The sequence below is a fragment of the Cercospora kikuchii genome, assembly GCF_019650295.1.
Source record: "Cercospora kikuchii DNA, contig_00005, whole genome shotgun sequence".
NCBI classification, from domain to species: Eukaryota; Fungi; Ascomycota; class Dothideomycetes; order Mycosphaerellales; family Mycosphaerellaceae; genus Cercospora; species Cercospora kikuchii.
Genome location: NW_025408586.1, coordinates 517,648 through 538,837, shown reverse-complemented (window position 1 = coordinate 538,837; position 21,190 = coordinate 517,648). Strand labels below are relative to the sequence as shown.

The 21,190-nt window shown below is 51.0% G+C and overlaps 9 protein-coding genes across 9 annotated transcripts; 5 read left to right on the top strand and 4 right to left on the bottom strand.

Moving 5' to 3' along the window:
• Nucleotides 1–4: 4 nt before the first annotated feature.
• On the top strand, nt 5–1,229 carry CKM354_000798900 (uncharacterized protein; the record flags this gene model as incomplete). The annotated part of the gene is made up of 3 exons (XM_044803354.1): nt 5–120; nt 181–464; nt 517–1,229. The coding sequence occupies 3 exons, from the start codon at nt 5–7 to the stop codon at nt 1,227–1,229; spliced, it is 1,113 nt and encodes a 370-aa protein (XP_044659289.1).
• Nucleotides 1,230–2,603: 1,374 nt separating this feature from the next.
• CKM354_000798800 (uncharacterized protein) lies at nt 2,604–3,111 on the bottom strand (the record flags this gene model as incomplete). The annotated part of the gene is made up of 2 exons (XM_044803353.1): nt 2,604–2,807; nt 3,070–3,111. The coding sequence occupies 2 exons, from the start codon at nt 3,109–3,111 to the stop codon at nt 2,604–2,606; spliced, it is 246 nt and encodes an 81-aa protein (XP_044659288.1).
• A 1,214-nt stretch (nt 3,112–4,325) lies between these two features.
• On the bottom strand, nt 4,326–5,742 carry CKM354_000798700 (uncharacterized protein; the record flags this gene model as incomplete). Its single annotated transcript, XM_044803352.1, has 2 exons — nt 4,326–5,157; nt 5,219–5,742. 2 exons carry the CDS (start codon nt 5,740–5,742, stop codon nt 4,326–4,328), a joined length of 1,356 nt encoding a protein of 451 aa, XP_044659287.1.
• Nucleotides 5,743–6,100: 358 nt separating this feature from the next.
• On the top strand, nt 6,101–7,498 carry CKM354_000798600 (uncharacterized protein; the record flags this gene model as incomplete). Its single annotated transcript, XM_044803351.1, has 1 exon — nt 6,101–7,498. The coding sequence occupies one exon, from the start codon at nt 6,101–6,103 to the stop codon at nt 7,496–7,498; it is 1,398 nt and encodes a 465-aa protein (XP_044659286.1).
• A 473-nt stretch (nt 7,499–7,971) lies between these two features.
• Nucleotides 7,972–11,031, top strand: CKM354_000798500 (uncharacterized protein; the record flags this gene model as incomplete). The annotated part of the gene is made up of 3 exons (XM_044803350.1): nt 7,972–8,188; nt 8,242–8,349; nt 8,399–11,031. 3 exons carry the CDS (start codon nt 7,972–7,974, stop codon nt 11,029–11,031), a joined length of 2,958 nt encoding a protein of 985 aa, XP_044659285.1.
• A 319-nt stretch (nt 11,032–11,350) lies between these two features.
• On the bottom strand, nt 11,351–11,746 carry CKM354_000798400 (uncharacterized protein; the record flags this gene model as incomplete). Its single annotated transcript, XM_044803349.1, has 1 exon — nt 11,351–11,746. One exon carries the CDS (start codon nt 11,744–11,746, stop codon nt 11,351–11,353), a length of 396 nt encoding a protein of 131 aa, XP_044659284.1.
• Nucleotides 11,747–12,737: 991 nt separating this feature from the next.
• On the top strand, nt 12,738–14,486 carry CKM354_000798300 (uncharacterized protein; the record flags this gene model as incomplete). The annotated part of the gene is made up of 1 exon (XM_044803348.1): nt 12,738–14,486. The coding sequence occupies one exon, from the start codon at nt 12,738–12,740 to the stop codon at nt 14,484–14,486; it is 1,749 nt and encodes a 582-aa protein (XP_044659283.1).
• Nucleotides 14,487–15,735: 1,249 nt separating this feature from the next.
• On the bottom strand, nt 15,736–17,319 carry CKM354_000798200 (uncharacterized protein; the record flags this gene model as incomplete). The annotated part of the gene is made up of 2 exons (XM_044803347.1): nt 15,736–17,139; nt 17,206–17,319. The coding sequence occupies 2 exons, from the start codon at nt 17,317–17,319 to the stop codon at nt 15,736–15,738; spliced, it is 1,518 nt and encodes a 505-aa protein (XP_044659282.1).
• A 1,836-nt stretch (nt 17,320–19,155) lies between these two features.
• CKM354_000798100 (uncharacterized protein) lies at nt 19,156–20,859 on the top strand (the record flags this gene model as incomplete). The annotated part of the gene is made up of 3 exons (XM_044803346.1): nt 19,156–19,383; nt 19,433–20,626; nt 20,689–20,859. The coding sequence occupies 3 exons, from the start codon at nt 19,156–19,158 to the stop codon at nt 20,857–20,859; spliced, it is 1,593 nt and encodes a 530-aa protein (XP_044659281.1).
• Nucleotides 20,860–21,190: the final 331 nt, after the last annotated feature.

The following is a 21,190-nucleotide window of genomic DNA, read 5'->3' as shown; positions in this document are numbered from 1 at the left end:
AACAATGCCTTGGAGCCGAATTGGCTCCAGGCACAAGCTAGGCCCAATCGTTATCGTCGCGGTTTTACTCTTCTGCTCGGCATGGCTTTCCGAATTGTTTTCGACGAGAACCGCGACGAAGTAAACGCTGTCCCCTGTTCAACGCCATCCAGATGCAGACACAAGCTGACTTGTGAAAAGCTTTGATAGCATAGCGTTGGATTTTTACTTCAGACAGCTGCATAGCCCGAGCGTGGCACCTACAGACACAAGCTACTCGCTAGATCATGCTTTCTCCTATGAGATATATGGCGTACCGGTCTGGACAGAGCATTCGGGAGAGCGACTTTGTATTATAGATCTTCATGACGAGACATTCAGCGGACCATACGAAGCTCTCGGAACAGATGCAATGAGCTGGAAGAAGAACGTTGCTTCTCGTTTTGAAGGCATCTCGCTCGGGATGCTGAACCACTGGATATACGGTACGTCGACGCCACGCGAGACTCCGCATTGCAAGCCTCACACTTTGAACAGCGAAAATACACGGGTACAAATACTACCACGTTCATGTTGAGAAAGTACCTGATCGCCGCACGTCATGGGCAAAGCCCAAGGTCTTGGCCAGCATCCTGCAACATCACGATGTTTGCGTCTACCTGGACACTGATGCGATTTTCGCGCGTCTGGACTTACCGCTGGAATGGCTTTTCAACTACTGGAAGATCGATCCCAAAGCCCACTCCATGGCTCTCGCAACCGATCCTCGATTACCAAAAAATCTGGACGATTTCGGCAAAGTTCACCACAACACAGGCTTCATCGCGCTGGTGAACAATCATCGAACATTAGAGATCCTTGGTCAGTGGGCCAAATGCCCAGACGACGGAGATCCATATCCCGACTGCACTCGATTCAGGAACCGCCAGCGTTTTCGTCTCGATAAATCTAGGGAAAACCTCGTCGTCACGGGGACGGATCAGGCTGGCTTCGGGAATTATGTCCGATATGATTACTCGGAGTCTATTGTGACGTTAAACTGTTCCGAAGCCAACGGCTATCCTCTGTCGGGGACGGAGTGCGAAGGCACGTTTGTGAGACATTTCTGGGACGCCAAGGAGAGTCACCTCAAAGTCGAAATGGCCAGCCAGGCTCCTGGGCGATATTTGGAGCTGCTGAACGCACAGTATCGGAAAGAGAAGGCGCAGTTTTGGGTTGAGGAAGGTTCACTGGACGAGCAGTCGTCATGACATATTTCCAGTTTCCCTCAACGACCTGTTTCGGTGGGGAATGCAACGTTGTCTAGTGACACCCTTACACATGTCATGAACACGGCGCTTTCATTGCGCAGATATTCTCAGATCTGTAAATGCTTCTTAGACAGGGAAGACAACAAAAGCGACACTTGTTCGCAGGCCCAAGATCAACATTGATGACTCGACTGGCTCGCTGCAGGTAGATAACATTGCAACAGTGAGAGACGCTCTGGACGAGTAAAGATGCGCCAAAATACTCAACCTGGCGAGACTCTGAATTGTATACCAAGTATTATATGAATTTGCGGGTACTGCTTGCTGTGCAAGGACAGCGAGGTACGCCTTGTTTCCACGACGAAAAGAAAGGTCCAGTTGAATATGATGATGCGAATGATGAGGTCGCAGTACGAAGCGAAGCTGTGTGCAAAGCAGAGGATGAGCTGATACGAGAGATTGTCATGAGGAAATCTAACACCACGGACGACACGCGTATTCCGTCACAGTCACGGGTTGATTGTACTCGTCGAGTTCGTTGTTGTTAACCAGGACGCAGGAATGCATCGGTGGACAGTTCGCGTCGCTCCCGCAGGAAGGATCGTCGCTGGCATCCTTTGATTGCTCGATGCTGCAGACACGGTTACCAGCCATCACCATCTGGCATCCGCAGTTGCCAATGTCTTGGCGGCAGTTGCCTGAATTTGTGCAGCTTGTTGGTTGGGGGTTTGCTGACGTTGTGGTCGTTGTGGTCGTGGTTGTCGTGGTTGTCGTGGTCCTGAATTGCAGCAGGTTAGTCATTATGACGGCAGCATCTGTGCAGTCGCATTGGAGAGCTTACGTGGTTGTTGTGGTTGTTGTAGGTGTAGTAGTGGTGGTTGTTGTGGTTGTTGTAGGTGTAGTAGTGGTGGTTGTTGTGGTTGTTGTAGGTGTAGTAGTGGTGGTTGTAGTCGTAGTGGTGGTAGTGGTAGAGGGTGTAGTCTGCGAGTGAGAATTAGTCCAGGTCGAGCAGCAAAACGACGATTTCCATAACGGACCGTAGACGTTGTAGTTGTCGTAGTGGTCTGAATGACGCTTGTCACTCTCGCAGCAACATTACCCGGAGCAATCACAGTATCATCCTGGACGGCGCTGAAAAGCGTGCAGGCGCCGGCTAGTGTTGCAAAGTTGAAGCCCACACACGGTGCAGCATTATCACAGTCGCTCTGACATTGCTCGAATGGTGTCAGGATCGCTCGCTTCCTTCTCATCTTATCACCGCCGATGCCCGGGTTGAGGATAATGTCGGTAGCAGGGTTCACTGCCTGGAGCGCAACTTCGCACTGAATCAAGTAGCGTTTCGAAGCACTTCCCGTGCTCTCGGTCGGGCATGCACTAGTTGTTGTAGAGGTTGTCGTAGTAGAGGCTGTCGTAGTAGAGGCTGTCGTTGAAGAGGCTGTCGTAGTAGAGGCTGTCGTAGTAGAGGCTGTCGTAGTAGAGGCTGTCGTTGAAGAGGCTGTCGTTGAAGAAGCTGATGTCGTCGTGGATACTGTAGAAGAACTTGCAGTTGTACTCTTTGAGGTCGTGGTAGAGGCTTTGCTAGTAGTGGTGCGTTTCGAAGTGGTGGTGCATTTTGAGGTGGTAGTTTTGGGCGATGGCTTCGGCTTGCATTTGATCGCATCGGCCTTGCCAGTCTTCTGCCAATATGGTGAACGAGATTTGTCCAGATAGTAACACTTGTTCGTCTTGTGACTCCATTTGGCGCTGACACAGCGATCGTCCGCTGCACAAGCTACAGCGCAATTGTCGAAACAACTGCGGTAGTCATTCTTGTAACTTCCACTCGTGAACTCGTACCCACAGCTTCGTTCACATTGACGGCCTTTGAGGGTGATAGGGCCATTCCTGCATGATTTCGTACTGGAAGAGGCCGGCACGGGTTCAGTTAGGCCAAAACTGGCCAGAGAAAGCAGTGATACCAATGCTGGAGTGAGTTGCATCGTTGTGGTGTTTTGCAGAACAGGATGAAGCCCCTTCTTCGTAGAAAAAGCCTGTCGATCGAAAGCACGTTCACGCGCAGAACAGGGCTGCTCAGCGCCACGACGAAGCACTACAGCATCTGGACACTCCGGAACGCCAGTGGCATATTCGCCGTTGCTCGCTAGCAGAAGCAGTGGCTAGCTGAGTTCCGCGGACAGTGTTCAACTCTGGGACACATGAACATGCAGATGCAGCGTATCACAATACGCCCGGCCGGTTTTGGCATGGAGCCCAAGCCACAAAAGCCACAAACACGTGTGTTCATCTCTGCGAGGCTTGGTGGCGCTTTCGTTCCAACTAGGTCAGCATTTAGGGCGACGTTGTCGTTCTGGACTATAATCGAGCAGGCAGTCACAATGCGCATACAGTACCAATTATGATCGACTTATCACCGGGGCCAGATTGCAAGATTGTCGTCACCATGTATGGAGCCGAGACTGCTCTGCAGGCTTCTTGGAAAGGCATGGCATGAAATAAGGTTTCGAGATTGTATCAGATTATGCCGAATGTGGACATTAGAGTCCATAACGAGAAAAGGTCGTTGTCTCCAACACCGAGACTGTTCTAGAGTCTCGGCTGGGCTTGCACCACATCGAAATCCTGTGGCTCAGACCAACCCCTCGAGAAGGCCGCTAGCAGCCTTCCGCGAGCGCCTCCCATCAGGACCACGAGACCAGTAGCTCCGAGCTCCACCCGCGGTGCTTATTAGTGCTAACCACGCATCAGAGTGTCAAAAGTGGTAATCGAGGCCGAGCAATCCAATCAAAATCCGAGCAATTGCTCGAACGAGTTCTAGGCCCCAGGCTTTAGTTTGTGATGCCGCGGAACATCGCATGGTCTGTGTGGTCTGCGTTCATTCTCATGCCGCCAATCTTGGAACTTTGCATTAGTTAGCAAGATTGTGCAGGCCTCGATTCAGAGACGTTGACGGGACGCCGTTGACTGTCCGCGAGCCGGACTTGGCAGATCGTAATGCTATCGAGCCTCAAGTTGATTTGATGCGTTTCGTGAAGGAAATATCGAAATGGAAATTTACGAACACCTTCCCACACCATTGCAATTGGCAATGTTAGACACTCATTTCCAGCCTTTGTGCTCGCAAGTGGGCGCCTGCTCGATGATGTGATGAATTCGGTCTGTAATCCAGCCTGATTTCCAGGTCGACACTGGGGCAGCATCACCGAGCTGAGCCACGTCGTGCACAAAGCATTGCCTTGTCGAAGTATCGTATCTGTATTGCAGGCAGCTCGGCAGCGCCTCGCAGCTCTGGTGGCACGCTTCAAAGGACGAGCGCTCTCCGACGCCTTGCTGGCAATTATTGTCCCACAGGTCTCGGGGTCCTCGAAGCATTTGTGGATAGAGATATCGGACAAAGACATCTCTGCGCTTGGGAACTTGTTGACCACTGTTCGCAGTCGAATAGTCTGCGTTGTAGCTCGCGTATAGCTCCTTTTCCAAATTCCACATATCTCCTACGACTTCCGGTGCCACGTGATGGTATGTGATGATTGGATCACACCAATGCGATTCCTCCAGAGTCGTTATCGAGTACGTGTCATTGCCAGGAGCCTCTGGATTAAAGAGCGGCCTAGATTTCGTGAGGAGCAAGCCGGCAGCATTCATAAGCCGTGCCAAAATTGTGTCGCCGCCCTTATGGTTGTCCATGTAGATATTCCATTGTTGGCGCCTATACTGGTACTCATCGGAGAACAGCTTCATTCCAGGATTCGAAACTAGCATTCCCGACCCGCCATGCGCAATTATGGTTCCAGCAACGAACAATTCGGCGCCGTACCATGATGCTTTACGATGGTCCAGTGTGGCAATATATTGAAGCAACGTTGGCCAGAGCAGGTAAGTATCTGCTTCGATGAACATGTACCATTTGAAGCCTGGGTGGGCTTCGTAGCTGTGGCCATCTTCCGAGTTAGTGCTCTATGCGGAGAAAAGAAGAGGGAAAAGGGGCGTACGCAGTCTGAAACATGGGCAAGAACTTCCATTTGTCGAGCCTCCAGCCTACACTCAGATACGACTGCAGGGGATTTTTATGCCTATTCGTGTCCGGGCGGTCGCTCAGCTCGGTGACGCTCAAGATCTGTCTACCGCCTTCCTTGATACGATGATATAATTCAAATTCGAATCGATGATTCTGCTTCATATGATCGCCGAGTGGCTCCAGAGCGTCGTGCACAGTTTGTCCCTGATATACTTCATGATGATCGGAGAAGACCATGTAGTTGGGATAACATTGAAGGGTCGTATTCAGGTGAATGGGGAATTTATGGCCAAACTCCGTAGCTCCGGTCTTGAACACAACAAAGACATCGTTTGCACCTGGCAGCTCTTTGCAGGTCTTCAAGTGGGAATCTTGGCTGTATCCGCGTGATTGCCAAGCGATGGCGGGAATGAGTGGCAGTATTCCGCAAGCAGCGATCGTGATGCCGTAGAGAAGTCGAACGGGAGACTGTGATCGACCCTGTCCGACTGCCCGCATTGTTGAAGACAGGAAGTAAGTACCGAAAAGAAGATGGATTCAAATGTGTGACTGCCGAATACGAAGTGCGACGATCTGTGGCTGAATTCCGTTTGGCGAAGCTATTGTAACGTAAATTGCGTAAGAAACAGCTTGGGCGATTTTCTTTCATCCCGCTTCCACGCCTCATCTTTCCAACATTCGAAAGCTTTCAAGCTCTTCTGGACATACGAATCGGCCCCTTTCCGACACTGACGCACACGACTACTGCGGCAGCTCCTTCCAACATTTTCACACCGGATGGACCAAGACTTCAAACATCAGAAAGGGCTCAGTTAGCTCTGGAACAGGAGGTACCGGAGTGCACGGGCTGTCGGCCATGGACCCGCCATACTATGTCTCAAGACGCACGAAGAATCACACTACCCTCGGTTTTGCGTTGCGCAGCGCGAAACAGATGATAGTGTCAACTATCTGGCCGCTCTTCGTGCCCACCTTCATGGAGGCCTGCCCAGAAACGACTGCGGACAACACAGATTGGTTGCACGGCCTGCGCGGAATCGCTGCAATTCTCGTGGTACACTGGGAACTCGCACAGTCGCTTAGCAGTGAATACGATGCTGGCCGGGGACTCGAGGAAGGAGGTGAAGGGCGGAAAGCTCTCACAACGCTGCCCGTGCTTCGCCTGCTTTTTCCTGGAAACTTTGCTATTGCTCTCGCTCTCCTTATTTGTGGGTACAAGCTATCTCTATCTATTACCCGCAGCAGGCGTTTGGACGAGAATGTGCGGGCGCTTGCTTCTTCTGTACTACGGCAGCCTATTCGGTTGTCCTGCGCGGCCGTCGCATCCACGATCCTCCCATTCATTTGCATCAGAGCCGGTCTGTTCGAATATGCATTCACTATCTTTCGGCAGTCTGTGGTTTTGAATGGGCGAGTGGATAGGTTCGCGGCTATTGCCCGGCGTCAACCCACGCTCACCTCTCAGCTCCACGATTTTCTCGTTAGCAACCTTCACATGTTCTCTGTTTCACCCGGACTGTCCAGGCCTATTCAAAGCTACAACAGTCCCCTTCGGGTATTACCCTCAATATTTCAAGCTCTGGGCTCGCTCTACGTCGTTCACTTGTTACTTCTCTTCATGAAGCCCCAGTTTCGATCACCGGGACTCATCCTCTTCATGGTTCTCAACATTTTACTACAAATACCTTATGGACACCTTGTTCTATTTGGGACTCTTATGGCTGACATCGACCATGCTCGCAGCAGCACGAACCGGGGATTGGGAACGAGACGCGCCCGTGTCTATGTCATACTTCTTTTGATCGGCTTATTTATGGGATCTATGCCAGACTACCGTTCAGAAAGCACACCTTTCTACCAATTCATGGGCCAGCATAATCCTCTACTGCTCGCATCTCCCTCCGAGTCGTGGCAACACATCGGTGCTATGCTCACGATGCTATCGGTCACGCGAATATCGATGTTGCGCAATTTTTTGAGCTCGAACTTCAGCGCCTACTTGGGACGCATCAGTGTGTCTCTCTATCTCTGCCATCTCCCGGTAGTAACCCTGCATGGGACAGTGATATTCGACAGTTTCTTGAAACGAGCTGGTTGGGATAACGGTGTATTCACATTCGTAGCATTTGCGGCTGCTTACATTTGCACAATGATTCCGGTCATCTATCTTGCAGATCGATTCGAGGAGTTGGTCGATCGCAAGACTGTTAGGCTTGCAGCATCGATGGAACATCTTCTCATGATGCCCTTCTAATGGCCCTCTGGACGGGTCTGCCATTCGCTTTGGACATAGCTGAGAGTTGAGCCAGCATTTAGATATTTCATCGAATGTCTGATCGTTCTTCTTGTCCCACAAATCATAGTCAAGGCTTGGTGCAACAGGAAATGCTGCAGCCTCGAATCACGTGCAAGTCGTTTGAAGCTCGCTTGTCGATATCGTAACTTGAAACAGCCACACAGCATACGTCCCCTAACTCAAATAAGATTCGCCCTTACTAATCATATTCTCCCGGCGCAAAGCCAAAGACCTGGACCCCTTTGCCAGGCACACCGCACCGCTTCTGCACTCACTGCGTCAATTCATCAACCCAGTCCCTTCAATACAGATGAGCAGCAATGAGGGTCTCCTTTCAGCTACCTGTACTCACAGTCTTTGCGGCATCATTTCTTGCCCTGGCCGTATATCTTTTTCAACATGAAAAGGTACTGTCCTCCGGCTCAGAAACAATGATTGCGCTGATAGACTGGCAGCTCGCGTCAACAGAGCGGATCGAGAGTCATTTCACAAATGCAGTCATACCTCGTAGAAACGTCACCGACATCCTTCATCTCCTCATTATAGCGAGCGAGCCGAATGTCAATTTCTGCAGAGCGATTCTGACGGCTCATGTACTCGGCTACCCAACGCCTACTTTGCTCTCATGGAACCAGGAATTTAGCGATTGCAAGTTGGGCAGATTCACTTCATGCTGGAATTTTGTCTGACTGCCTTGGCAGCAACGATCGCTGGCGGAAGTCTAGGCGGAACCGTCGCCGCTGCCGAGTACTTTCGATCGCTCGGGGAAGACAAAGCTAATGAACTAGCTCTTGTTATCAATGACCACGGTTGGTTCAGCTCCAGATGAAATGCGGACTCGGCTGACACTGAGCGTAGACGTCTTGTTCCAGTTGCCGCCCACGGTTCTACTTCAGAGGTACAAAGCGATCACCCATGATGCCAATGAAGCACTTCTGCAACGGCTTGGCACTGCTGCGACGGCGTTCAACCTATTTCAGGACATCATATTCGGCGCTAGCAAAAGGTGTACTCCGAACGCACCCTATAGCGTCGCCTGCTACGCAGTTCCGGATTCCCCTCTACCTCTGGATTTATACGGCAATAACACCGATACTGTAATAGGCTACAGCACATGGAGCAGTCTTCGTCAGCGATACCTCGACTCGGGAATCGCTATCGGTCCAGTGGACTCAATGCAACTTGCCTTTAGCCAAGCGGGAAAGAAGCTGGCGTTTCCAGATAGCGACAATCACAAACTGTGGGACGATGGTGCTGGTCTATCCGAGCGTTTTCGCGTCCAATCAGTATGGAACATGGTTTTCGGCGAGCAGGAGTTCCAGCGCGAAGTCCTCCGGCGGAAGTTCCTGACAGAGGCAGCTCTGAAGGCAGAGCAGCGGATCTTGCCGCCTTCCGCGATGGAGGGAACCATCATCGATGACCCCATCAATCCTTCATTTACGCATGAGACTATGGAGCATGTGTCCGGGCGGGAGTATGAGTTCGGAATAGGTCTCGACTATTGGTCCAAGCTCATACAGCAGACCAATAATGCACATGGCGATGCCGAATTCCTCTACCTCAATGAAAGTGATATCTGGAAACAAATTGGCAAGCCTTCTGCTTTTGTGTGTCCCTCACGGGTCAAGGGGCAACTTCCCGAAGACATCTTAAGTGCTGATTCGGATGAGTTCCGCATCCCAATCAAGCAAATATCGTGGTCAGATATGCCATGGTACGTCAACTTGTGCCTCGATACCATACCGGTCATCATTCATCACAATGGCGCGAAGGACCCTCAGAAGAACCTCTGGAATGAGTTGTGGTTGAAGCAAATCTTCAGTGATTCGTTGAAGAAAGAGGTCCTGCGCGATCCTAGTCGTACTTTTGCCATAGCCAACACGCAGGCCTTGAAATGGCGTGAACTTTGTCCAGCAGATATGGATGATGCAGTGTTCGGAGATGCTGAGGGTGCTCAAGCATTCAAATGCAGTGCTGATGATACTTTCGTTCTAGGCGGAGGCGCAGAGCATATCGAACACAAGTCTGAGGGCAAACTCTGGCCAGTTCAAGTCTTCAAGTCATCATCATTCCGGCCGCCTGTCGTGAAAATTGAACAGGCTTCCAATGCGACGCTCGCGCCGGGCTTGCTATTCCTCACATTGTACAGTACCGAGGAACATAGCATTACAATGCCTGGTCCGATGATATTCACTGATCAAGGACGATTGATATGGTTTGGGCCGATCGGGAACACAGCCAACTTCAGGTGGCAACATCTAGATGGCAATCCGACGCTTCTATTCTGGATGCGAGATGGACCAGCTGTCAAGGGACACGGTTATGGGAATATCACGTTACTGAAAAAGGATTACAGCGTGCAGACGGTGCTTTGTCCGCAGTACGAGCTCAACACTGCGAGTTTTGCGAATCCGCATTGCGAGGCAGATTTGCACGAGACACATATTGTTTCCAATCGTGGCACCGTTCTCACGACTGCTTACAACGCCACTCCTGCAGATTTGACCAGCGTGAATGGACCAACCGACGGCTGGTTGTGGGACAGCATTTTCTACGAAATTGACCCAATCAACAAGTCGGTCTTGTTCCAATGGCGGGCAAGTGATCATATACCTCTCTCAGAGTCGCGACAGACTCTTCGGGACCAAGGGTCATTCGCTCGACCATATGATTTCTTCCACATCAACTCTGTAGTTGACATCGGTGACCACTATCTGTTGAGTAGTCGGCACTGTTGGACAATCTATCTGATCGACAAGCAAGGAAATATTGTCTGGCGATTCTCTGGCGATGGAAAGGGCGACTTTGGGGACTTGCCTGCTGCAGCCCGTTTCCGTTGGCAGCATGACGCACGACCGCACAATATCAAGCATGACCAGATAGACATCTCGGTGTTTGACAATCAGAACTGGCACGTTCGCCAAAAAGAACAGAAAAAGGCATCCAAGCTATTGGTTTTCAGGTTGCCGATGAAACCCATTCATGGCTCGAGCGAATCCCAAGTCCAAGTCATTGACATAGTTCAACCCCAGATGAATTACCAGTCAGTCAGCCAGGGAGCCTTCGATAACGCTCTTCCCAACGGCAACAAGCTTGCAAACTGGGGCAACATCCCCATATTAACAGAATTCGACAGCTCTGGCAAGGAAATATGGTCCGCAGAGTTTGGACGCACAGGTGAGGCTCACATCTACAGAGGCTTCAAACAAAAATGGCACGCGACTCCGTACACTCAGCCGGATTTGTTTGTCGAAAAGGCCTCATCGGGGCGTTCGTATCGTGGATATGTTAGTTGGAATGGAGCGACGGATGTCGAAGGATGGAACGTCTACGCAGGACTCAGCACTGACAGTGTGAAGCACCTCGGGACAGTAGAAAACAAGGGCTTTGAGACCAAGTTTATTCTTCCATGCTGGACTCGGTTTGCCCAGGTTGGGGCCATCGAGCAAGGGAGAGAAGTGCGGAGATCAAAATTCTTCCAGGTGATCTGAGAAGAGATGGAGTTGAGGCGTGTTCTGGCCCAAATGCGTTTCCACATAAGTTGAACAGGTGGTGCCTGTCCAGAGAGATGAATGATATTATTCACGTCGAGGCCATGGATGCGACCATGTCCAGATGGCGGGGAAAGCATCTCAGACTGGCTCTTGACAACGCACATCTCAGAGACGTGAAAGAGGCTGGAGCGCGGACGAAATGAAACAGACAAGAATGCTTCTGCGTAGGCCCACTGGGCAAGATATCCCATGTCCGGGTATAGACTCTTTTGCTGTCACAAAGCGCAATCGTCTCGCCCATGCATGTCGTTCCATATTATTGGACTTGTATGAGTACGGCGTGCAGGCATACGCAACGCAAAGACACGAAGAGAGGCCGATTAATGCCGAGCCAGCTGAGAAATTCATCGCGCACCTGCTTGCTGACAATCCCGATTGCTTGGTAGTAGGCACCGAGGAAGGTCCACGGTGAGGCATAATAGCCGTAAACGATTTGGCGTATCTCGAGAGGGAGTCGGAGGAACGGCTCGAATTTGCGGTTGTAATGCCACTGTTCTATCTGGCGTTGTACATGGTAGTCGGTGAGTTGCAGCTGTCTGCGTCTGCGTTTGAGTCGTCTTATCTGTGCTTCGACCGCTTCGAGTTCGTCTTGGGTCTTTTCGGCGCGAGCATCTAAGGCTCGAATCACTTCTGTGCTGGTCTTGGCTCTCATGATGCGTATGAGAGCTCCGACCGAGAGAGTTGGGACTGTGACAGCTTAAGCTCGGGCGCCTGCCCGGATGATTGTTTTGGCGAGCTTGGCACGTCCGGACGAAACAACAAGGCGCGACTGTGACACGCTCTCTCCGGACTTCACTCGTGCGACCACCGATATCGTACAGCTTCGGTAACGACTCACATCATCTGGTTCCGACATTATTCAGCTCTCGAGAGCGATAGCACGCTCGACTAAGATCCTCCAAGCGCAAGCCGCTTTTGAGAACTACTCCAAATGTGATGCGGCATGCGTACAACAACGCTTGGTACTGTAAACCTAGTTCAATCTCGAAGCTAGCTAGCGACATACCAAAGACACCACTGCGTCTGTCAGAGTCGTGCTTTCGCTGAATATACAGTTACCAGGGCGTCATCATCCAAGTTGACGGGACATTGCTCGAGATTCTGGCAGACCCATCGCCTAAACACGCTACGCCGCATGAAACGCCAACGGACCATGACGAGACCTCTGGAGAGTGGCAATCGGACGACTATGAGTTGTGCTAAGGCTTATTGAACTATAGGCCTATTGTAATTTCCCAGGTCGGAACACTGATGTTAATGGACTAGTCGTCTGTGGTTGGGCTCAAGAATTCATTGATCCCATTCCAGAACTGCCGCTGTCAGCTCAGCTGCTCCGCATTTACGTGCAGCTGCATCGTCTCAAACGACTGAGCCGTCAGCCTCCTGTTCCTCATCTAACCGCACAGCCAATACGCTCCTGCCAATAACGAGTGGCTGCAGATACTTGCCAAGAGTGGCAGAACCTTATGGACAGCACGGAATCTCAGCCTTATGCATCGTCGCAATGTCTCCTTGCGATCGCCCGTGTGTCTTTCCCTCCTCTTCCAGACTTGCCTTCCACAGGAGTTCAAAGGCCGTCATACATAATAATCACTGACACGAAGAACACAAGCCGGAGATAACCACGAGCCGCCAAACGCAGCATGAAACTTCTACGCACGGATTGCGAAGAGCTGAAGCTCGAGACCTTCGCCGATGAGCGTGTGCTACCACACTACGCAATTCTTTCCCATGTTTGGTTGGCCGCTGAACAAGAAATCACGTTTCAAGATACAAAATTAGACGTCGATCAGCTGAAAGCAAGAGAGGGCTGGGCCAAGCTCGATTATACTAGAAAGCAGGCACATCAAGATGGCTATCAGTACTGTTGGATCGACACTCTCTGCATTGATAAGAGCTCTAGTGCAGAGCTTGCAGAAGCTATCAACTCGATGTACCGTTGGTATTCTGCAGCTGAGGCTTGTTACGTCTATCTAGCAGATATGCCGGAAAGGTTGCAATCAGATCAGCATGTCACAACGTATCGATCGTTCCCTGTTGGCGAGACCCAAGCGGACATCGAAGGCTCCGGAGATTGGGACTCCCGCGAACCACTCATGCTCGAGTTAATAGACCTCGAATCCATCCCAGAGACGGCAGAAGAGCAGTACGACTGGGATTGGGCTGCTTTCAGCAAATGCAAGTGGTTTACCCGAGGCTGGACGCTCCAAGAAATGATAGCACCAGCAGTAGTGGAATTTTATTCGGCATCGTGGACACACATTGGCCCTCTTTCGAAGCTAGCAAAGCACGTCGAAGCTACTACAGGAGTACATATCGAAGCTCTCCAGCATAAGTGGCCTTTAAACTCATATAGCATCGCTCAAAAGATGAGTTGGGCCGCACGACGCACGACTACCAAGGTCGAGGATCAAGCATACAGCCTACTTGGCATATTTGATCTCAACCTGCCTATCATCTACGGCGAAGGTGAGAAGGCTTTTCAAAGGTTGCAGATGGAGATGCTACGCACCTCTGCCGATCAGACTATCTTTGCGTGGCTGGCAGGATGGCCCACGATGCGGAAGTTTGAAAAGAATCGGGTGAAGGATCGAACACCTCGGGATTATCTAGAGCTCTTCGCCAAATCCCCGATGTCTTTCAGACATTGCGCTCGAGTCGTGCCCACTGAACAAGAGGACCGCGCGCACGAATCTGCTGACAATGGCGTACGGTTCAACTTGCAAAGCCAACCATCGAGTACGAGCGAGTCTGAACTGGACTACCTTGGCGACAGCCCCCGTTTGCAGCAAAGCACTGGTCTCCTATCCAGATTTACGACAGTAGGGAAGTATCTGCGGCACCCGACGTACTATACGAAGATGATGTTCGTAGTCCTACGATGCTGCCACCAAGATGACCCCTCCGTATCGTGGATCCTGCTACTCGAAAAGGTGACAGGTGGTGAGGACACATATCTTCTCCTCGAAGCATGTGTAAGACCCCTGAACGATTACTGGCTTAGGAACAGCAGGTTCTTTGTACAAAGGCAGTTCACAGTCCTCAGCAATGGTTACCAAGAACGGAAGCCTCTGGCTCGGCAAAGTAGCAAGGATACTATAACCGTCGTGCTACTCAACAAGAAGTGGGAGGACACATGGAAGATCGCTAAAGCCAAATCAACACCCTCTTCGATCTGGATGCGAGAAAGCAACAGCTTTTGTTTCGGTCGAGAAGTCGACGCCAACTCTGGCAACGCTCATTTCCATGGGCAGGTTATGATCGAGAAAGATTGGTGCAAATGTCGAGGCTTCCCGTGTCCTTGCAACCTCGTGCTAGAAATTTCGGCTGTCTTCGACGGAACTGACTGGAAATATACTTCGAGATTCCTACCACGGCCGGGAAGACCTTAGATCATACTACCCTTTACGGCTTTCTCGTCGTTTGCCGTCACGATGCATGGTGTAAGTGGAAAAGGAGTCGATACGTTCCTTCTGGTCGAAAGCAGGATAACCCATGAGGCCCTTGGCCATGAGACAGACAGGCCTGTAATCCGAATAGAATTCAGCTGGAAGAGCCCACTCGGCGTCGTTCGCTTCCTGCCTTTTCTATGTCGCGTATGCTTCGCCCTACTAGTCTTGCCAGCACTATTCCTTTTGCCAATGGCGACTATTAACGTTGTTCGCCACTCGCACTATACACAACACGAAAAACTGCACTGGAAGATGCCCAAAGAGGAATTGATCCCACTTACCATCGGAGCAGCGGTCACTGCAGTCTTCAGCGCACGCTTGTTAATCGGTTCAAGACTATATCTCTGCTGGACGCCAATGTCATACTCCTTGCCGATGAGGTGGCTCGTACAAGTCAATCATCTGCTGTTCTTTGTAGCAATGTTCTTGCACGATTCACGTGTCGGGTGTCTCGGGGTTGTAAGTTACCGCACATCTTGCTCGCGAACGATCATTTCTAATAGGCCTTAGTCGTTATCGAGGGGAGTTTCACTTGCTTTTCTCTACTATGATAAATGGCAAGATGGTTTCCACTGGGAAACATTGTTAGAAAGGTTTCACATGGACCTACTCGTTAATGTGCTGGCGTTGATACCCATGACGATATTCCTTCGTGAGGAAGTGCCGTACGACACACGTGCTTGCAAGATCATGCATTCGCAGGCGCCAGAAGACATCCAGGAATGCGTGCAAGAAGGACGGCAGGCGAGCGTTTACCTGGCTGCTCTGTAAGACGAAGTCCGGCCTTCATGAGTCATTTCGTTACTAACAACTGCAGCTCGCTCGCATATTACGAAGTTTTCCTCGAAGTACTAGCGCTCCGGCAGGTACGTTTTGGCTCTCCACGACCAGCGCACGAGGCAGCGAGACGAAGAAATTTTCTACAGTTCGGCATCGATAAGTGTTCGGAGTGGATGCGGAGACGGGAGTGGATCATGGATGAGCCCAGAAGACCACGTATGTGGCAGTCAAACGCTTTAGGCTCTGGTTAGTGTGATATAACATGAACGCTTCCTGACTGTTGGAACACGTATCCCATACCCACCAAAGTCGCATGTCTCTTCTGGCTCGAGACATGATGTGGAAGTCGCCCGTTGTCTTGTGTTACGACGCCTGCAGCTTATAGATCTCAGGCACAGAGATCGCTAAATCAGCGATGCGACCGGGATCCAATCAAGATTTCACACCGATGTGCTCTCGGTGCAATCAAGAAGAAGTTCTCCGGTTCCATACTCTCCTCAGTCGTTGAAGGTGCACACTGACTCCCAGAACAATTTCGAAAGAACTCTGCAGCAGCAAGCCTCAGATCCATGTACGCGATATGTATTCCAAGACAGGTGCGTGACCCAGCACCAAAAGGCGACATTGCAGCTCTCCCAGCATCGGAAACTCGATTCTTGCTCTCAGCCAACCAACGCTCAGGCAGAAACTCAAGTGCCTGTTTGAAAAGCTCCGAATCTCGGTGCATGCTGTACGCTTGTGTGCTCACAATGCTGTTTTGCGGCAGGAAGAATCCTGCCAGGTCGACGCCTCCAGCGGGGACTGTTCGTGGCAACGCTCCTGGCGCTGCACCATATAGTCGCAATGACTCTTCGATGGTGGCGTTGAGTAGAGGGCAATCCCTCTCGATATCTGCGTCAGAGTACTCTGCGTCCAGCTTCGCGACCTCCTCTTCAATGGCGTCCCGCAATGTTGGCTCTTTGAGTACAGCCCACAGCAAATACGTCAGTGATACAGCAGTAGTGTCGGTCCCAGCGACAAAAAGTGAGATCGTCTCGCAAACAACATCCTCATCAGTCAATGCCTCTCCTTTCTCTGCCTCTTGGGTGATGTGAGCGAATACGTTCTTGCTTTGCTGACTGGTCTTCATGTTCCTCACCGCAATTTGCGCATGATCCGACAGCAAGTCATTGGTCCTCCACAACTCCCTCGTCGTTTGGGACGGCAGCCATTTTCCTATCGCTCTTAACCACGGCAACTCTGCACCAACGCCATTGCCTTTCAAGGCATTCGTCAGAACACGAATGTACTCATTGACTTCGCCCTTCTCCAGCGTACGGAAAGACTCTCCAAACAGCAGGTGGCTAGAAATATCGCTCGACATCAGTGTCCACCATTTCATGATATCGACAGGCTTGCCAGTCTTGCCCTCTTCTGAAATCTTCGCCACTGCAAGTTGAATCTTCTCTCTCATGACACCCTCCCAATTTTGCTTAATATTGGTCTTGCTGAAGCCACGAGCAAATAGCTTTCGTCTCTGAGCATGCTCCTTGCGATCCATCATCGTGAAGAGCGTGCTTCGGGGAAATGCAGTCACGTCGCTGTACCATTGTGTCTTCCCAAATCCAGATCCAATGGCATGAATCTTCTTCATGCTTGCGACATCGTTGATGGCAACTTCTTGAGGCGAAATTCGTACGATTGGCCCGTACCGCTTGTGCAAGCTGTCCACATAATGGACTCTGCGACCAGAGATCACTGCGAGCTTCAACGGGAGATCGGTGAACTTTGCAAGCCATGGCCCAGGGATCTTGTTTAGTGGGTTCCTAGTCGCCTGCAAAAGGACCTCGAAGGGTCAGCTTGATCTCGCACGCCTCGAGACCTGCATGAATGCGCTTACCTTCACTACGACCAGCAATGCTGCATAACTCAATAGGACGAGCGTATTGTCAACCGTGAGCCAGTGCTTGGCTAGATGCTGATTATTTGCGGCGAACTGTGTCGAAGCAAACATGCTTGCCGATCGAATGCGCTGCAGAGGAAGACCTTGTGATTGTTGGTTCGTGTTTCACGCTTGAGGCACAATGGATATGGCGCCTGGTTGTCAAAAGTCACGTACTTGCCGCTTGGCTTTGGTCATGACATGGAGAAAATCTGACCCATGCGGGCGGGGCCTCTATTAGTAGTCACCGAGGAAGTGAGTTCTGACCCAGCGACAGCGTTCTCTAATCTCAATCACCATGGACGCGCATTGCTTCGATCCGTACAGAGCAGCGTGGTGAGGTTCTGCTCCAATGGCAGCTGCGCCCGCATCTCGCTCGATTAGCGCAGCGGAGAGTTATACTTGCCGCATGCGCGGTCATTCGCCTGAAAGTGCTCTGGAAGACCGGCGTGGAAGAGTGTTGGGCTATGACGGACAGCAGCGGCCACAGAGTTTGAAGGTCCGGAAGTGAGTGGCGGCAGTCTTCTCATTTCCCAGCTAAGTATGCTCTTCAGATCTTGCATGCGGGAAATCGCACTTGTCGCTCTTCTCAGATCAATACCAGCGACACATCGCCGTGAGAAGTTGCTGCAATTGTCTGCAGCATCAGAAATGAGCCAACATGTCGAGGGGCGGACATGACGCCGCGCCAGTCGGATCTTTGTGGCGGCCAAGAAGAGCAATCGCCCCCCACGTTTGCTCTTCCTTCCGCTCATCTCCACGAAGCAACGTCCATCAAGCATTGAGATCGAATTGACGGAAGCATCAGAAGTACGAATCACCACAGCTTGTCCCTTTATATTGAAATGCCAATTGCTCGCCGAGGCTGTAGACACAAGTATCAATCTCAAAGCGACCGCGAAGCTCCTCCCTACACAGGACCCCATCATCATGACTTTAGAGAGATGTTTCATCATGCTGATGCACGAAAGAACGAAGCACGCTTGTGCATCCAATATGAGAAGAGGCAGCGTCGGCCCTGTGGTTTGAGGATGATGACTCAAGTGAAAGTTGTCGTAGCCGATCCATATGAAAATCTTGCGGCGGCAGCTGTATTCAAGCAATGGGCATCATCTCCTGACTGGGTCTGTCTTGCGGCTTTTCATTGCTCTCGTGTGAGGTCTGCTATAGAACCAAATCACTGACCAAGTTTCAGTAGGCAAGACCGTGGGTATGGCACAACTTATGTGACAGGAATGCTGCAGCTCACACGCACGATCAATTCGTCACCTTCGCGACGCATGATCTGATGGCCAAAAGTCGAGAAGTAACATACTCCGAACGGAATAGCTCTCTCCCAACTAGCGGGCGATGAGAGCTGTTTTTACCAACACATACAGGCCGGGTGCGTGGGCCGTGGTCCTATCAGCCAAGGTTTCGATTTCTACGAGACAGGTACATCGGGCTCTGGATCCATTCCGTTGTCTTTGTACCTCCAGTATCTACTTTCATGCGGCCTCATCGCATCGAATCTCTTGCCCTGCAGTCGACCTTGAACGCTCTCAGCCTTCATCTCAATCTCGCGATCTCGCGGCTTAAAGATCAAGGAATCAGCGCTGCAGGCTTGTGAAGGCAGGGATGGGGTGCTGAGTCGTTTATCGACGGTTCAAGAGTCCCATCCACTCTGCAGGCAATCCAAGCGCTCGTATCACTTCGCATGTCACAACGACTAGCGGTCCTGTGATCTGATGGCTGCCCGCGGTTTCCACGGCCTCTGGGCAGGCTTGGAGTATCCCTTGGCGTTCATGCTTTCTGCCAGTGTCGGCGAGCACCATGTCTGTATGGTGATACTTCTATAAGACTCGACACCGTCCGAATGATATCGCTAGCTTTGCTGGAGTCTTCCTGTGTACCAGTTCCTCAGCCACGATGTTTTACTCTGCCTGGATCGATCACCGTACGACCATTACTGCCCTTATTGTTATTTCTGCGACTCTTGCTGTGTCCATTGCAATCCTTCTCTATGCTGTGAGGCCCGTAGGCACCAAAAGATCAGCTAGCGGACGAAGGCCGATTCTTCCTCCTGGACCGCGCGGCGTGCCCATTCTGGGCAACCTACTCGATATTGCGAATCAGAGAGATCCTGAGCATAAATTTGTGAGTTCATCGACTGCTCATCATGGGAAAAATATTGACCCCTGTTGAGCTGCGTAGCATTACCAAATATGGAGAGATGACGACCCTCCACATGGGCTCAAAAACGTGGATCATGCTCAATAGCAAGCGTGTGGCGAGCGAAATCATCTCCAAGCGTGGTGCCATAACCAACGAAAGGACACGCATGCCCATGTCCCACGAGATCCTAAGCCGAAACTCTCGAACTCTGTTGGCACCATTGAACCGATGGCACGAGCCTCGGCGTCTGCTATCGTCTCTCATGCTCACAGGCTCCGCGTTGCAGCGATACGGAGCATTTCAGGAGCTAGAAAGCGATCAGCTCATGGCAGAGTACATTTCTCAGCCGCACTTGTGGTTTCGCCACAATTATCGCTACGCGAACTCTGTCATCCACCGCATTGCGACGGGAGCCAAGTCGCATATCGAGAACGAAGATCTGAAGAATTTGCAGCAAGTAACGACAGTTTTCCTCGATTCCATCGGCTCTAGCATCATCGACTGGTTTCCATTGCTACACTCTATTCCGCGTCCACTACAATTCTGGCGAAGTTACTGGGAAGAGCGCGGGCAATGGACATACGATGTACTCAAAGCATGGTGGGACCCTATCAGAGCAAGTGTTGATAACGGCACCGCGAATCCATCATTCGTTCGAGATACTCTGCTCAATCCGGAATCCAAGTATCAGGGAGCGGATGAAGAAGCAATGTATCTCGGTATGACACTGATAGAGGCTGGCAGTGATACGAGCAGGATGGTCCTCAACACACTAGCAATGGCGGCGGTGCATTACCCAGAAGCGTGGGCCAAAGCCCGACAAGAGGTCGATTCCATATGTGATACGCCTGCTGGTCTCAGGCTGCCGCTGATGAGCGATTTGAAAGACATGCCATACTGTTGTGCGATTGTCAAGGAACTGCTTCGCTGGCGGCCCATCTTTCCTTACCCGCCCGATCACACTCTCACCCAAGACCTGGCTTTCGAAGGTTACTTCTTCCCAAAAGGCACCTCTATGGTCATGAACTTGATCGCAATAGGAGACGAGTGCGAAGAACCAGAAGTTTTCAAGCCCGAAAGATGGCTAAATGGCCACGAAGCCGACATCACTCATGATTTGTGGCAATTTGGCGGTGGTCGTCGAATCTGCGTGGGTTATCGTCTTGCTCAGACGGGCACGTTCATCAATGTCGCAAGATTTGCGATGTGTTTTGACTACGAGGCGGTGCGTTGACATAACATTCGGCTTCCCTGTCTTTAGTATACTAACGTGTTCTACTTTCACAGACTGGAAAATTGAACTCCCTTGAATTGAATCATGAAACGCTGGAAGAGCCATTTCCGATTAGTGTCAAGCCTCGTGGTTCAAAGTATAAGCAGCTTATACTTGATGAAGCGGAAAGTGCCAGTGTTCTTGACGTTGCGAAAAATAGTTTGAGCACTGGCAGGCGGACCTGATACGATGGAGTAGTTCCACGACCGACGCTGACGGAGAGCATGAAGTGAGGATAGTGCTGAACACAACCGTCACAACTAAAGAACTCGGGTGACCTTCGAATTTGATATCAAGCGATGCATCCACTCCACATTGGTCTTACACTTCTTAGTAAGAACAAAGATCCACACGTTGCTTGACTGAATCTCTTCGTCTGTATCGCAATTTAGCCGTCACCGGTGTGCGTTGTTCATCATACTGCATAATATTGTGCCGAATATACTGTATAAGCATTGAGAGCTCAGAAGCACAGCAGCAGTGACAAGGATAGTCTCTGCTCAGACATGTTCTGCT